At 44.6% G+C, this 17698-nt stretch overlaps 1 protein-coding gene across 1 annotated transcript in view; it reads left to right on the forward strand.

Moving 5' to 3' along the window:
• WDR76 (WD repeat domain 76) overlaps nt 1-17698 on the forward strand; it is a 59669-nt gene that overhangs the window by 17068 nt on the left and 24903 nt on the right. Inside the window, exon 5 of the mRNA XM_056133979.1 lies at nt 10943-11039. Coding sequence (XP_055989954.1) covers nt 10943-11039 — 97 coding nt within the window. The remainder of the gene's footprint in view (nt 1-10942; nt 11040-17698) is intronic.

Raw genomic sequence — 17698 nt, forward strand, 5'->3', positions numbered from 1 at the left:
TCTGTTTCATCTGGTTATGGTTGTGAGTTGGGTGTTAAAATCCTCTATTACTTTATTGCTGTAAATATCATTTTTGTCTTATTAATCATGTTTTATGTATTGTGGTGCTTCATCACCGTAGCACTGTAGCACTGTTGTCCCGTTGTTCATTGATTTGCTCAAGCGGGCACCAGTAACATCTCACAACAAATTGTGAGACTTGTTGTTACTGTTTTTGGCATATTGAATACGTTATGGGTAGCTTGCCAGGCTTTGCTATGTGGGTGAGATACTCTCGGTAGCTTGCCGGGCTCTCAGAGGGGGGCAGAGAAATTGAACCCGGGTTGGCCATGTCAGCCGCGTGCAAGGCAAACGCCTTACCAAGCGCTGTGCTATAGCTCCAGCCCATTGAATATGGGGAGCTTGCCAGGATCTGCCATGTGGGCGGGATCCTCTCATAGCTTGCTGGGCTCTCGAGAGGGATGGAGGAATTGAACCCTCGTTGGCTACGTGCAAGGCAAATACCCTACCCTCTGTGCTATAGCTCCATCATTTGATATAAATGTTAGATAATCTTTGTATTTTTTGGGGGGGCTAGACCCAGCCCTGAAGGGGCGTATTTTCACTGTAGTTTTGGGGGATCATTCCCAACAGTGCTCGGAACCATGTGGTGACAAGAGTTGAATGCTGACTGGGGCTCCTGCATGTAAAGAATGTGATAATGTGTGTTCTATCTTCTTCTTTTTTTGGGGGGGGGTCACACCTGGCGGTGCACAGGGGTTACTTCTGGCTTTGCACTCAGAATTACTCCTGGTGGTGCTCGTGGGACCATATGGGATGCTGGGAATCGAACCCGGGTTGGCAAACGCCCTCCCCACTGTGCTATTGCTCCAACCCTGCCTTAATCCCATAAACATTATATAATGTATGTTATATCTTGTATCTGTGTGTGTGAGTGAGAGAGAGAGAGAGAGAGAGAGAGAGAGAGAGAGATACTTGATGGTGCTCAGGGCTTACTCCTAGTTCTTTGCTTAAGAATCACTCTTGGTGGGGCTCAGGGAACCATATATGGCCATATGTTGTGCCAGGGATCAAACCCAGGTTGGTTGCATGGAAGGCAAGTACCTGCTATACCACCTCTATGACCCCATGTAATATATATATATATATATTTTTTTTTTTAATTTTTCTGCAAGTTAATTTTTTTTAAAAAAATTGAATTACCATGAAATACGCAGTTACAAAGTTGTTCATGATTGAGGTTCAGTCATACAATGTACCAACACCCATCCACTTGCCAGTGTATGTTTGCCACCACCAATGTCCCCAGTTTTCCACCCGCCACTGCCTTCCAACCTACCTCTATGGTAGGACTTTTTTTTTTTTAATTTTTATTAGTGAAACACCATGAGGTACAGTTGTAGATTTACAAATTTTTGTGCCTGGGTTTCGATTATACAATGATCAAATACCCATCCCTCCACCAGTGCCCATTTTCTGCCACCATGGATAATATCCCTCCCACCCCCATGCCCCCCATCCCACCCTGCCTCTGTGGCAGGGCAATCCCTTGTGTTCTCTCTCTCCTTTTGGGTGTTGTGGTCTGCAAAAGAGGCATTGAGTGGCAAACATGTTCAGTCCATAGTCTACTTTCAACATGCATCTCCCCTCCTGGGAGGATCCTTATGGTAGGACTTTTACTCTCCCTCTTTCTCTCTGTTACTGAAAGGTTGTCATGTGTATCACTTACCTTCTTTCAGCACCCAGTTCTTTTTTTTTTAATGTAGGAGTACTGCTATTTACTCACTCATTGATTAAGCTGATTGAATCGGGTATGAACTCCACATACCCACATACCTTTTTTAAAAAATATATTTATTTGGATATCCATGATATAGACCATTACAAAGCTGTTCATAATTGGGTTTCAGTCATACAATGATCCAGCACTCATCTTTCCACTAGTGTGTATTTTCCACAACCAGTGTCCCCCATTTCCCTACCACCATTCCCCAATTCCTAACCTCCCACTCCCATCTCCCCTATGGGATTCAGCACCCAGTTCTCGTCCAGAGAGATCATTTCCAACTATCGTTGTCATAGTGGTCCCTTCTCTGTCCTAACTGTATTCCCCCTCCCTCTTTGTGGCAAGCTTCCTACCGTGAACCAGTCCTCCTGGCCTTTGTTTCTACTGTCTATGGATAGTATTTTCATACTATGTCACTGTCACCATCACTGTCCTCCCATTGTTCATTGATTTGCTCGAGCGGGCCCAGTAACATTGTGAGACTTGTTACTGTGTTTGGCATAGGAGGGATAGCACAGCGGGTAGGGCGTTTGCCTTGCACGTAGCCGGCATGGCCGGCCCGAGTTCATATTATGTATATTCTTCAAATGTGTGTAGTCATTCTATGTTTGTCTGAATCATTTCACTCAGAATGATACTCTCCATGTCCATTCATGTAAGCAAATCTTGTGACTTCATTTTTCTTACCAGAAACTTCCTAACTAAGAAGTTTCTGCACGTCAAAGGAAATGATGACTAGGATACAAAGACAGCCTATGGAATGGGATAATTTTCCCAACACTTATCTGATAAGGGAATAATATCCAAGATATATAAGGCAGTGGTAGAACTTTATAAGAAAAAAATACAACTCCATCAAAAAATGGGAAGAGATGAACTGAAACTTCCTCAAAGAAGAAATACAAATGGCCAAAAGGCACATGAAAAAGTGCTCTGCATACTAACTTTCAGGGAGATGCAAATCAAAACAAAAATGAGGTATCATCCCATGCCACAGAGGCTGACAAACATAAAAAGAACAACCAATACTGACATGGGTGCAGAGAGAAAGGGACTCCCATTCTCTGTTAGTGGGGATGCTGATTGGTCCAACCTTTTTGGAAAACAATATGGACATTCCCCAAAAACTAGAAATTGAGCTTTCAGTGGACTCAGCAATATCACTCCTGGGAATATACTATAGGGCCCCAAAACACAATGTGGAAAAGCCATCTATACTCCTGTGTTGATTGCAGCAGTATTCACAATAGCCAGAATCTGGAAACAACCCAAGTGTCCAAGAACAGATGAGTGGATAAAGAAACTATGGTACATCTACACAATGAACTATATGCAGTGCAGCCATAGGGTTTTTTTAAGCTGAAAATGTCTTTCATCTCATATAAGACTGTATCCGCCTTCTCACCCTTTCCTTTGCTGTTGCTATTGCAGTGATTGGGACTGCACACCCTTGGTTGTGGTGCTTGTTGGAGGTTGGACACCTCTCACACTCTCAATTGTAGTGTTTGTGTGTGAAAGTCATGCTTCAGTTGACAGGGTACGCATTAAAGCATGGTGCTTATGCACCTTCTGGTTCTAGTGCTTCCCAGGGGTGTTGCTGTGGCACTTACTTACACCAGTCTGTGTGCTGGAGATGGCACACTGGTGCAGCACTGGGGTCCTAAATAACAAGCACTGAGACCCTACTTGGTGCATGTGGGTGACTCTGAGATCGAACTCAAGCCTATGCTTGCAAGGCAGAACTTTTAGTCCCTGAATCATCCCCTCAGGAATGATCAGTTATTGAACTTCAGCTTGTTTATAAGTTTTCTCCCTTGTGTTTTGTTTTATCACTTGTGGTATATTCTTTTTTTTTTCATTTTTTTAAATAATTTTATTTATTGAATCACCATGAGAGCAGTTACAAAGCTTTCAGGTCTAAGTCTCAGTCATACAATGAAACACCCATACCTTCACCAGTGCCCATTCTCCACCACCAGAAACCCCAGTATGCCCCCATCCCACACCCTCCCCCTACCTGTGGGGCAGATGATTTCCACATTACTCTCTCTCTACTTTGATCACATTCAATATTTTGACACCAGACCCACCATTATTATTTGGGATTTTACCCCAACACTCAGATCTGCTGAAAAGGCAACAATAGACAATTTGTTTTCTATTGCTGGTTAAGAATAACATAATGATGTCGCGTGGCTGCAGTAGTGGCTGCACGAATTTGAAATTCCGAAATTTTAACACTTAAATCTGGAGGGATTTCTGCCAAAAGCCACTGGGTTTTGAGATTTGCTCCTGAGTCTCTGGGGTCATGGCCGTTGAGCAGCTTGATCAGGAGCCAGAGAGGCCATTCGTGGGTGATGACTTGGGGTCTCTTTGGGATGGGGAGACCAGGACCGGCTCCACCCCCATCCTTTGAGGCCCAACAAGTTTTGTCACTGCGGGCCCAGACCTGACTGTCCAATGGCCTCTGGAGGATGACAGCCACCGAGTCACCAAGGGGGAGCAGGTGGAGGGACAACACCCTTTCCCCCCAGAGGTGGCCTGGTGACTGTAACCTACTGCGGGCTCTGGACGTATTTCTGCCAAAAGCCACTGGGTTTCAAGATTTGTTTCTGAGTCTCTGGGATCATGGCCGTTAAGCAGCTTGATCAGGAGCCAGATCAGGAGCCTTGATCAGGCTGTTCATGGGCAATGACTTGGGGTCTCGTTGAGGTGGGAGGACAGGACCGACTCCAACCCCATCCCGTGAGGCCCAACAAGTTTTGTCACTGTGGGCCCAAGCCTGACTGTCCAATGGCGTCTGGAGGATGATGGCCACGGAGCCGCCAGGGGGAAGCAGGCGGAGGGACAGCACCCTTTCCCCCCCTGGGGTGGCCCAGCGACAGTAACCTACTGTGTGGTCCGGACACATTTCTGCCAAAAGCTGCTGGGTTTTGAGATTTGTTTCTGGGTCTCTGGGATCATGGCCATTAAGCAGCTTGATCAGGAGCCAGAGAGGCCGTTCATGGGCGATGAGTTGGGGTCGCGTTGGGGTGGGGAGGACAGGCCCGGCTCCACCCCATCCAGTGAGGCCCTGTGTGTCTCGTCATGGGGGCCCAAATCTGACTGCCCAGTGGCCTCTGAAGGATGTTGGCCACAGGGATGCTGGGGGGAACAGGCCAAGGCACGAAACCTATTCCCACCTGGGTTGGCCCAGCACCGGTAACCTACTGTAGGGACTGGACGCATTTCTGCCAAAAGCCGCTGGGTTTCGAGATTTGTTTCTGAGTCTCTGGGATCATGGCCATTAAGCAGTTCAATCAGGAACCAGAGATGCCACGCCTCCAATTATATAGTTGGGCCTGAGGTGGTTTGTGGGTGTGTTTCCCACATACCTAACTTTTGGCCGTTTACTTTCTTGGTAAACTTTGCCCCAAGTTTTTGGGGTCTGGCCAAAGGCACAGCAGCAATTTTGGGGTATCTGGACATCTGAAGGCGCCATGAGGCTGCTGATGCACTCGCCTCACAGGTACAGATTGACCTGTAGGCGGCACCATATCCCCAAGTGGTATATTCTTTTATCTTTTAATTTGTTTGAAACTATGTTAATTGAATTGGGTTGAGCTAAGTGGTTCAGTCTCTTGTAACTTCATATTCAACAGGTTGTGTTCAACGGCATTGCTTGGGAGCACCTCCCCCCCAACAAAAAAAGAAAATGTAAAATTTCTGTTTTACAAAGCACAGAGAATGAGAGACAAACTATTTGTGACAGCCTTTTGTTGATGACTGAAGAGTTCACGCTCATTGGAGTTACAGGCTGTGGAATATAGTCCTAGGTGGTTTTCCCAGGATGCCTTGATATTTGTTGCTTTAGATATGGATATCTCTGTACCTCTTTGGATCACTGGAACTCTGGTGCCTGAACAGGGCAGGAGCTGAAGTGGTGGGAAGCTCAGAGGCAGCTGTTAGAGCAGGGGTTCCCCAACTTATATGGCCTACTGCCCTCTTTTCAGAAAAATTGCTTAGCACTCCAAAAATACCTTCCCTAAGGAAACAAGCCAAAAGTGCCCTCAAGTCTGCAAACTCTCCCCCCATCCCCCGCCAGTTTCAGTGCCCCAGGGTGGAGGGCAGTTTCACCCACTTTGGGAAACTCTGCTAGAGAGTACCAAGAGTTCAACCCTGTCTGCTAGTGTCCAGTGAGGGGTTGCTCAGCTACCATCTTCTCTAGGCCTGATTCTCCTCAGAGATTTTCCCAGCAGCTAAGGCTAGTCTGGACCCCCTGAGCTGCTTTGGTCCTCAGGTGTTTCGTAGGCATGTAGAAAGCCTGGATCTGTGCGTTCAGTCAGGCTTCAGTCCCACGAGTAGTCACAGCTCATGAAGTGTAGGGGTTGGGGGTGGGTTATTTCTCAGAAGGTAAGGGTGACATCCTTCAAAGATTGACTTCCTGCACTGACCTCGGTTCTTTTTCTGGGTTTGTGATTCTGGGAGGGAGCCGCCATGGGGGGAAGTGAGTGACTGTTGTGAACTGCAATAGAGGTCTGCTCACAGCTGCTTCCAAGAACACGTTACCTGGAGGTGCAGCAGTTGCTGCTGCTAGTGCTCCAGTTGCTTTATGCTCTGACCAGAGGCATAAAGGAGGAGCTTAGTCCCAGTTCTGGGCTTGCAGGATGGGATGGGGCAGTACTTCACAAAATAGGGCAGCCCAGAGGACAGAGGTCTCTTGTGAGGAGGCCATAGGTTAAAGTCATTCATCTCCAGTAACTCTAAATGGGTCTGTCCCAAAGCTTCAAACTGTACCTGCCTACCCCCTGGGAGTTACGTGCTCAGATATCAGTCACTACCTTTCGCAGGCATTGTGTTGGTAGACAGGTACTGTCTGATGGCCTCGAACCCCTCCCACCAGGGATGGGTGTTGGAATACTGTATGCCTGAAATCCAGTCATGAACGGCTTTGTAATACTCTAAAAATAATAAGTAAATAAAAATTTAAAAATTTTAAAGAACCTCCCACCTCCCAACTCACACAGTGGGTTCTGGGCTCTTTGTTTTCTAGCAATTTGTTGTACCCCCTTGGTGAGATTTTATCTGTGTTAGGTCAGGATCTTCAGCTCCTTGTATCCCATTGTTCTCTGGGGGAAAGCCTCTTAGTTTCCACACCTGTTCTATGTGCTGTTGTGCTGCTTCTGCTTTTGTCTCAGATCCATGAACCTCCAATATAAGTGTGAGTTTTTCAGTTATCAATTAAAGGCTGTGTTGCACATGACTTGTTGCTTACTCTCTTGATACTGTGCTTTGGAGAACAGATACTTTACATTTTCTTTCCTCCTCCTCCTCCTCCTCCTCCTCCTCCTCCTCCTCCCTCCTCCCTCCTTCCTCCTTCCTTCTTCCTCCTTCCTCCTCCTTCCTCTTTCCTTCTTCCTCCTTCCTCCTTCTTCCTCCTCCTTCCTCCTCCTTCCTCCTCCTCCTCCTTTTTTTTGGGGGGGGGGATGCTTCCAAGCAGTGCTTAGAGGACTCCAGACAACTCCTGTGACCAACTGGGCAGGATGGTTCAAAGCTGTGGCTGGAGGTTAGTGTTGCTCAGGCCTGATGGTGCTTGGTGGGGCTATATGATGCCAGGTATTGAATCAGGGTTCTTCACCTGCAGAGCATGGGCCTTTGGCCCCTGAATAAACTTACTAGCTTCAGAAATTAAAATTTTTTTTTTGTTTTAGGGCTACACCTGGGGGATACTCCATGTTATTCTTGGCTCTGCACTCAGGAATTACTGCTAGTGGTACTCTGAGTACCATATGGGGTGCAGGGATTGAACCTATGTCAAGGGCAAATGCCCTACCTGCCTTACTATAACTCCTATCCCAGAAGTTTAAAATTTTTATTACATTTACCTTACCTTTTTTTTTTTTTTTGCCACACCTGGCTGTGCTCAGGGCTCTGCTCAAAGGGATCACTTCTGGTGAGACTCAGGTACTGGTGAATGAACCAGGCTCAGGTACAGGGGTACTGGTGATCGAACCTGAATCAGCCATGTATAAGGCTAGTGCTTTTACCCATTGTACTATTTAAGCCCTTTTATTTCATTTTCATGTTTTTGTTGTTGTTGTCTCAAAAAAAAAAACACAAACATTTTTGGGGGCTGAAGAGATAGTCTGGTGTATAGGGTGGTTGTTTTGCATGTTGCCAATTTGGATTCCATGCCCAATACTTCATATGGTTCCTCAAGCTAGGAGTCATCCCTGAGCACTGCCAGGTATGACCCCAAAACAAAAACAAAAAGTCATTTTCAGCCCAGGAGGAGGAGTTATTTGCTAAAAGTACCTGCTTTCTCCATGTGAGACTGTGAGTTCAACCCCCCAGTGCCACTCATGCACTGAGCTTAGTCTTGGTGTCTTGTGTCTGGAATCTCCAGAGCTGCAATGGTGTGTGCAGTCTCTGGTGCACAGCCAGGTGTTTGTGTGTGTGCAAGCACTGCAGATAAAGTATGCAGTTAGCAAGCAGAGCAGCTGAAGATGTGCACACACTGTGGCAGGAGTGTGACTCTAAGAGAGCAAGTGTGTGTCCCTCCCACGGCAACCCCTCTGGGATCATTGCAGCCAGAATGTGCTTGAGCACTGCTGCTAAATGAGTACATTTCCGGGCAGGCATCACCATTAAAGTATGTGACCCCAGACCAGCACCAAGGTCGAGTATGTGAGCATTTTAATAAATGTATAACCCCTGGAGAACACTACCGAAATATTTGCAGCAGTAGTAACAAAGCTGAGAGGGTGAAGCGGGGAGGTGTTATAACTAAAGTCACTGAGGGTCTTTTCTATATTATTTTTTTATGAGTTTTATAGTTTTGTGTTTTAAACATTTAGGCCTCTGAATCAGTATAGTTAATGCGAGTGAAGACTGTAGGTCTGTGTCTAGGTTTATTTTTATTTTTTGTTTTTTGGGCAGTGCCTGGTGGTGCTCAGGGAACACACCTGGTAGACTTCTTGTGGAATTGTATGGGGTGCTGGAGATCTATCCTGGATCTAACCATGCAAGGCAGATTCCCTACCCACTGTACTGTTATTCCGGCCCATCTGTATTTATGTTCATTTTTGCATGTGAATGTGTTTTGCTGAAAAGACCATTTTTGCTCCATTGTCTTCTCTTTACTTCTTTGTCAAAGGTGAGTTGGCTGTATTCATTTTTGTGTTTTGGTCCATACCTCATGGTGTTGAGGCCTCATTCCTGGCTTTGCTTGCTTGCTTGCTTGCTTGCTTGCTTTCTTTCTTTCTTTCTTTCTTTCTCTCTCTCTCTCTCTCTCTCTCTCTCTCTCTCTCTTTCTTTCTCTCTTTCTTTTTTGGTCACACCCAGCGATGCACAGAGATTACTCCTGGATTTGCACTCAGGAATTATTCCCGGCAGTGCTAGGGGGACCATATGGGATGCTGGGAATCTAACCCTGGTCGGCCGTGTGCAAGCAAACACCCTACCCACTGTACTATCGCTCCAGCCCCTGGTTTTGCATTCTTGGATCACTCCTTGTGGGGCTTGAGAGGGTGGGAGTTGTGTGGCATATAGGGTGCATAGATCGAACCGGGGTTAGCTGCTTGCAAGGTTAACACACTATCTGTTGTGCTAATTCTCTGTCCCCCTCTCCCCCCCCGCTGTTTATATCTTAGAGTTTAACTCATCAGCATATGGATATCTACTTTATTTTTTATTGCTACATATTATTCTATCAGATAAGTATGTGCAATTTACCTAAAGTCTAATCTGCCTTCCCCAAGATTAATTTTTATGATATTTAGAGATTTTATAAAAATTTGTTTTTGGGCCATACCTGGCTATGCTGAGGGCTTACTCTGGCACTGCGCTCAGGGATCAATCACTCTTGGCAGGTGATCATCTGGGAATTGAGGAATCAAATCTAGGTCAGCTGCATGCAAGGCAAGCACCCTACCTGCTGTGTAAAATCTTATCACGCCAAAGGTTGTATGTTCACAGGCTCACTGGACGGCACTGTTTCACCGCCTGCGTTCGGTGCTCTTGAGCAGCTGTGTGTGGCCTGGATCAGAACGGCTGTTGGTCAAGGGCAGACGGAAGAAGAAACGAGGGCCAGGCCGGTCTATATCAATAGTAGTTTATTCCAATCCTCTTCACTCCTGTCTTTCTCTGCCTCCTTCGCTCCTGGGCCCCAGTCTTGGACGCTCTCTCCTTCTGGCTCTGACTCTGGATCTCTGGAGCCCGAGCTCTCTCGCTTCTCACTCCCCTCTCCGAGCTTGCGTCTTAGTTTATATAGCAGTCACATAAGGCGGTGACATAAAGGTGGGTTGAATACTGACGAATCAACAAAGAGAGGTAAGACCACTCCTCCAGGAGATTAACTCAAGGATAAAATCTCATCTACAGAGATTACTTCAGATTACTAGGAGATCCACCCAAGGGTGGGATCGCAACAAGGGTGTGTTCTTCCTTCAGTTAGTAATCTACTTAAATAGTTGTAATAAATCTACTTCTAATATTTCTAGCAATGTCATTCTGTATGAGCACAGTAAGAGATATAAATTTAGTTTGGTTCTTCCTGAGAACATCTCACTATACATTCCGCAGTCCTCAGGCCAGGTTAATCTTCCTAGCTCCAGCAGGGTCCTAGTCTCGTCGGTACTTACTTTTGGATCATGACAGCATTTGTCCATGATCATGCCCTCAACTTATAGTTGAGTATCGTGGCTCTTTGGCCTGGCCCATTTCGATGCCAGGGTAGCTCACAGCTTGCCCTGGGTCCATTCAGTCCCTCGTCGGGACCCTGCTTTTGGGGTGCTAGGAACTAAGGGCAACTGAGTCAAGAAATCAGATGCCCAGGAGTAAATATTATTCGGAGTCAATCAACTCCCAAGTTACAAAGCATAATATTAACTGTCTTCCTGTGTCCACACAGAAAGGACATTGCTTACAATACAAGTTCAGTGTTCTTAGATGGGTGTGACCTGACAAACCTAAGCTACCTGAGGAAGGACAAAAGAGTGTTATCCTACACTGCTGTACTATCTGTCTGGTCCCTGTTTTACAGATTTTTAATTAAAATTGGTATTGTAATGTACAGACATCTTTGCAATATATGTAAAAATATATAGAATACATTCCTTACTATTGGGACAATATACAACTGTTTTATGAGTTTAACATGAGTTCTTTCTCCTTTAGAAAGAAGCCTAAGAGGCAAGAAAATGAGATTATATGCAGAAGGTCAATGCGATTACTGAAAGTTGAACCTTTGCAAATTTCATTACCAACAACTTCAGTAGCAGAAGAAAATCTAAGAAATAACACAAAGTATATTAACATAATGAAAACTGAAAAATGTGAAGTCATTAAAATATATTAAAGGTCACTAAATTATATCTGATGTATACTTCATTAATTTAGTACTAAGTTAAATGAGTAAGATTTTACAGTCATAAAGACAGTTGTTTTCCTCATATTTATGGAAATATTCCATATTAGTGATATATTGGTGTCAGATTATATATACTTGCTGTCAGATTGTGGGTAAAACATTTTGCCTGAATTTCAATTGTTTCCATCATTTTTTTCTTTTTTTTTCCATCATTTTTTCTTTTTGCTTTTGGGCTACAGCAATAGTGCTCATGGGTTGCTCTGGTACTTGGGGTCCTCATGTGGTGCTGTGGACAGAACCCAGTTCTGCTCGCAAAGCATGAACATTAGCTCTTTGATTGGGCTATTAAAATTAGCTTGTTACCTCATTAAAAAATGTGAAAAGGCATTTCAATCTTAAAATAGTCTGTAGTGGTGACACACATTGGAAATTTTTTGGGGGGGCTGTGGGGGAGGATGGGGGTCAAATCCAGGCAGTGCTCATGACTTGTTCCTGGCTTTGCACTCAGTGATCACTCCTGGAGGGACGTGGGGGGGTCATATTGGGTATTGGGAATCGAACCCAGTTGGCCCTGTACTGTACTGTAAGTCAAGTGCCTTACCATGGTACTATGTCTCTAGCCCAAACCAACAGTTACTATAGAGCATAAATTAACTGGTTTCTTTTTGGAGGTCTTACTTGGTAGTGCTGGGGGCAGGACTTTATCCTGGCTCTGGGCTTTCTATGTGCAATGCACACACTCAGCTTGTTGAGCTACGACTCCAGCCCAAGTTAAGTAGTTTAAAGAAAGCCTGTAACATACCTAAAAAGCCCTCCCTATCTCAGACATGCGAATTCGTTCTCCATGTTAAAGGTCTTGTAATTCTAAGCTTTAAGTTACTTCACTCTAGAAATCACTATTGGAATGTATTGTGGACCAAGTTGAAGGGGAAATATAACTAGGGCTAACAAAGATATTTTAGAAGATGGCACAATAGAAGGGAATGCAAATCAACAAGAGCAAGCCTTTATGAAGCAGCATATAATGCACCTGCCTCCCTTTTGGAAGGTATCTTTTCTTGTTAATAACATTACAGGCTAAATTATATATTACACCACCCCTCTCAGAGAGCCCAGCAAGCTACCGAGAGTATCTCGCCCGCACGGCAGAGCCTGGCAAGCTACCCGTGATGTATTTGATATGCCAAACACAGTAACAACAAAGTCTCCAATGGAGACGTTACTGGGCCCGCTCGAGCAAATCGATGAACAACGGGAGGACAGTGACCATTAAGAAATGATTGAAACAGTAGAATACATGCAGAGGCATCAAAATAAATCCCATTTAATACAAGTAATACAGCCAACACTTTTCTAACAATTCTTTGGTTAAGTTTTTAACTTTTGTAACTTGACCATTAAAGGTCATACACCTTTTTTGGGGGGTGAGGATGGGGCACACTAGTGGTACACAGGGCTTACTCTTGGCTCTGTGCGCAGTAATCATACCTAGTGGGAGATCGAATCTAGGTTGCCTTCATGCAAGGCAAGCTCCTTATATGCTGTACTATTATTCTGAGACCAAGATACTTCCACTATTTGTGTATTCATACACACGAAAAGATCTTGTCACAGCATCTAGTAAACAGCACCGTCCTTCTGATTAAAAAGAAATGATCAACTTTCTTGATACTAGTTTTGGTTCTTGGTCTTTTTCTTTTTTTTTTTAATTGAATCACCATGAGATACAGTTACAAAGTTTTCATGTTTGAGTTTCAGTCATACAATAATCAAACACCCATCCCTCCACAGGTGCACATTTTCCACCACCAATGTCCCTGGTATACCTCCCTCCATCCAGCCCTCCCCCTGCTTCTATCGCAGACAGTTTCCCCCATATTCTCTCTCTCTCTCTCTCTCTCTCTCTCTTTCTCTCTCTCTCTCTCTCTCTCTTGTTTTGGGCATTGTGGTTTGCAATATACTGAGAGGCTATCATGTTTGGTTCTTTATCTACTTTCAGCACACATCTCCCATCCCAAATGATTCCTCTAATTATCATTGACTTAGTGATCCCTTCTCTTTTCCAGCTGCCTTCTACCCCAGTTCATGAGGCAGGCTTTAAACTATGGAGCAATATTCCTGGCTCTTGTGTCTACTGTCCTTGGGTATCAGTCTCATGTTATTTTATATTCCACAAATGAGTGCAGTCATTCTATGTTTGTTCCTCTCTTTCTGACTCATTTCACTTAGCATGATACTCTCTGTTGTAGGATAACACTCTTTTGTCCTTCCTCAGGTAGCTTAGGTTTGTCAGGTCACACCCATCTAAGAACACTGAACTTGTATTGTAAGCAATGTCCTTTTTGTGTGGACACAGGAAGACAGTTAATATTATGCTTTGTAACTTGGGAGTTGATTGACTCCGAATAATATTTACTCCTGGGCATCTGATTTCTTGACTCAGTTGCCCTTAGTTCCTAGCACCCCAAAAGCAGGGTCCCGACGAGGGACTGAATGGACCCAGGGCAAGCTGTGAGCTACCCTGGCATCGAAATGGGCCAGGCCAAAGAGCCACGATACTCAACTATAAGTTGAGGGCATGATCATGGACAAATGCTGTCATGATCCAAAAGTAAGTACCGACGAGACTAGGACCCTGCTGGAGCTAGGAAGATTAACCTGGCCTGAGGACTGCGGAATGTATAGTGAGATGTTCTCAGGAAGAACCAAACTAAGTTTATATCTCTTACTGTGCTCATACAGAATGACATTGCTAGAAATATTAGAAGTAGATTTATTACAACTATTTAAGTAGATTACTAACTGAGGGAAGAACACACCCTTGTTGCGATCCCACCCTTGAGTGGATCTCCTAGTAATCTGAAGTAATCTCTGTAGATGAGATTTTATCCTTGAGTTAATCTCCTGGAGGAGTGGTCTTACCTCTCTTTGTTGATTCGTCAGTATTCAACCCACCTTTATGTCACCGCCTTATGTGACTGCTATATAAACTAAGACGTAAGCTCGGAGAGGGGAGTCAGAAGCGAGAGAGCTTGGGCTCCAGAGATCCAGAGTCAGAGCCAGAAGGAGAGAGGTTCCAAGATTGGGGCCCAGGAGAGAAGGAGGCAGAGAAAGACAGGAGTGAAGAGGATTGGAATAAACTACTGTTATTATAGACCGGCCTGGCCCTCGTTTCTTCTTCCATCTGCCTTTGGCAACAGCTGTTCTGATCCAGACCACACACAGCGGCTCAAGAGCACCAAACGCGGGCGGTGAGACAGTGCCATCCGGTGAGCCCGTGAACACACAACCTTAGGCGTGATAAGATTTTACACTCTATGACCATCTACTTATAAGCAAATTTCATGACTTCATCTTTCTTAACAGCTGCATAGTATTCCATTGTATTGATATACCAAAGTTTCTTTAACCAGTCATCTGTTCTAAAGCACTCGGGTTGTTTCCAGATTTTAGCTATTGTGACCTATACTGCAATGAACATACAGGTGCAGATGTCATTTCTACTGTGCTTTTTTGGACCCTCGGGATATATTCCCAGAAGTGGTATTGGGGGGAGTATGGAAGCTCAGTTTCTAGTTTTTTGAGAAATACCCATATTGTTTTCAAAGAAGGCTGGACCAGTCAGCATTCCCACCAATAATGAAAGAGAGTCCCTTTCTCCCTACATCCATGCCAACACTGGTTGTTACTGTGTTTTGATGTGTGCCAGATATCTCATTGTTGTTTTGATTTGCATCTCCCTGATGATTAGTGATGTAGAGCATTGTTTCATGTGCCTTTTGGCCATTTGTATTTCTTTTTTGAGAAAGCTTCTGTTCATTTATTCTCCCCATTTTTTGATGGGGTTGTAGGATTTTTTCTTATACAATTCTACTAGTGTCTTGTATGTCCTGGATATTAACCCCTTATTAGAAGGGCAAATATTCTTTCCCATTCCGTGAGCTTCCCCGGTATTTTGGTCACTGTTTCTTTTGAGGTGCAGAAGCTTTAGTTTAATGTAATCCCGTTTGTTTATGTGTGTTCCCACTTGATTGGTGATGATTCATCCTGAAAGAAGCTTTTAGCTTCAGTGTCATGGAGGGTTCTGCCTATATTTTCCTCCCTATATCTCATGGATTCAGGTCTGATATTGAGGTCTTTAATCCACTTTGATCTGTCTTTTGTGCCTGGTATTAGACAGAGGTCAGAGTTCATCTCTTTTTGGTTCTTAGTCTTTTTACACAGATTGTTCTGGCCATCTTTTATGTCTTGTCCATATGAACTTCTAGATTGTTCTCTTGAACTGTCTTTCTTTTTTTAATTTATTTTAATTTATTTTTTTATTAGTGAAACACTATGAGGTACAATTGTAGACTTACAAACTTTCATGTTTGGGTTTCAGTTATACAGTGATCGAGTACCCATCCCTCCACCAGTGCCCATTCTCCACCACCAATGATCCCAGTAGCCCTCCCACCCCTCCACCCCGCCCCGCCTCTGTGGCAGAGCCTTCCCTTTTGCTCTCTTTCCTTTAGGGTGTTGTGGTTTGCAATAGAAGTATTGAGTGGCCATCGTGTTTGGTCTGTAGTCTACTTATATTTTATTTATTTATTTATTTTTTGCTTTTTGAGTCACACCTGGCAATACTCAGGGGTTACTCCTGGCATTGCACTCAGAAATCACTTCTGACAGTGTTCAGGGGACCATATGGGATGCTGGGAATTGGACCCGGGTTGGCTGCGTACAAGGCAAATGCCATACCCACTGTACTATTGCTACAGCCCCTCCTCCCCATTTTAAACTGACAACAATATGGGGCCAGAGAGATAGTACAGTGGGTAAGGTGAGTGCCTTGCACACGTCCAACTTTGGCTCATTCTCTGGCATTGCATATAGTCCTCTGACCACTGCCAGGAGTAATTCCTTAGTGCCGAGCCAGGAGTAACCCCTGAGCATCACCATTTGTAGCCAAAAAAACAATCCCCCCCAAAAAACTCAGAAAACAAAGTCTGTAAAAGTTCCTTGCATTATATTCATGCTTAGTAATTCATAAGTGATAGTAATGAGTAATATGTGGTAATAGTGATGGAGGTCCCATGTTGTACTTTTTTTTTTAATGTAAGAGTACTGCTATTTATTCAGCCACTGATTCGCTGATTGAATTGGGCATGAACTCCATCTTACATTTTTTTTCATTTTTTATAATTTTATTTATTGAATCACTGTGAAAGCAGTTACAAAGCTTTTGGGTTTAAGTTTTGGTCATACAATGAAACACCTATACCTTCACCAGTGCCCATTCTCTACCCCCCAAAAACCCCAGTATACCCCCATTCCAAACCCTCCCCCTACCTGTGTGGCAGATGATTTCCAATTACTCTTTTTCTACTTTGATTACATTTAATATTTTGACACCAGACCCACCATTATTATTTGGGATTTTACCCCAACACTCAGATCTGCTGAAAAGGTAACGGTAGAAAATTTGTTTTCTATTGCTGGTTATGAATAACACATGATGTCACGTGGCTGCAGCAGTGGCCACAGAATTTTGAAATTCCAAAATTTTTTTTCCTTTTTTTGTAGGAGTACTGCTATTTATTCAGCCACTGATTAGCTGATTGAATTGTGCATGAACTCCACCTTACTTTTTTCTTTTTCCATTTTTTATAATTTTATTTATTGAATCACCGTGAGAGCAGTTACAAAGCTTTTGGGTCTAAGTCTCAGTCATACAATGAAACACCCGTACCTTCACCAGTGCCCATTCTCCACCACCAAAAATCCCAGTATACCCCCATCCCACACCCTCCCCCTGCCTGTGGGGCAGATGATTTCTACATTACTCTCTCTCTACTTTGATCACATTCAGTATTTTGACACCAGACCCACCATTATTTAAGATTTTACCCCAACACTCAGATCTGCTGAAAAGGCAACAATAGACAATTTGTGTTCTATTGCCGGTTATGAATAACATATGATGTCATGTGGCTGCAGTAGGGCCATGTGGTTTTGAAGTTCTGAAATTTTAACACTTAAATCTGGAGGGATTTCTGCCAAAAGCCACTGGGTTTAGAGATCTGCTCCTGAGTCTCTGGAATCATGGCCGTTGAGCAGCTTGATGAGGAGCCAGAGAGGCCGTTTGTGGGCGATGACTTGGGGGTCTCATTAGGGTGGGGAGGACAGGCCCGGCTCCACCTCTCCCCCCCATCCGTGAGACCCAACAAGTTTCGTCACTGCGGGCCCAAGCCTGACTGTCCAATGGCCTCTGGAGGATGACAGCCACCAAGTCGCCAAGAGGGAGCAGGCGGAGGGACAGCACCCATTCCCCCCTGGGGTGGCCTGACGACAATAACCTACTGCGGGGTCCGGACACATTTCTGCCAAAAGCCGCTGGGTTTCGAGATCTGTTTCTGAGTCTCTGGGATCAAGGCCATTGAGCAGCTTGATGAGGAGCCAGAGAGGCCGTTTGTGGGCGATGACTTGGGGGTCTCATTAGGGTGGGGAGGACAGGCCCGGCTCCACCTCCCCCCCCCATTCCGTGAGACCCAACAAGTTTTGTCACTGCGGGCCCAAGCCTG

The sequence above is a fragment of the Sorex fumeus genome, unplaced genomic scaffold (assembly GCF_029834395.1).
Source record: "Sorex fumeus unplaced genomic scaffold, SorFum_2.1 ptg000098l, whole genome shotgun sequence".
Taxonomy (NCBI): domain Eukaryota; kingdom Metazoa; phylum Chordata; class Mammalia; order Eulipotyphla; family Soricidae; genus Sorex; species Sorex fumeus.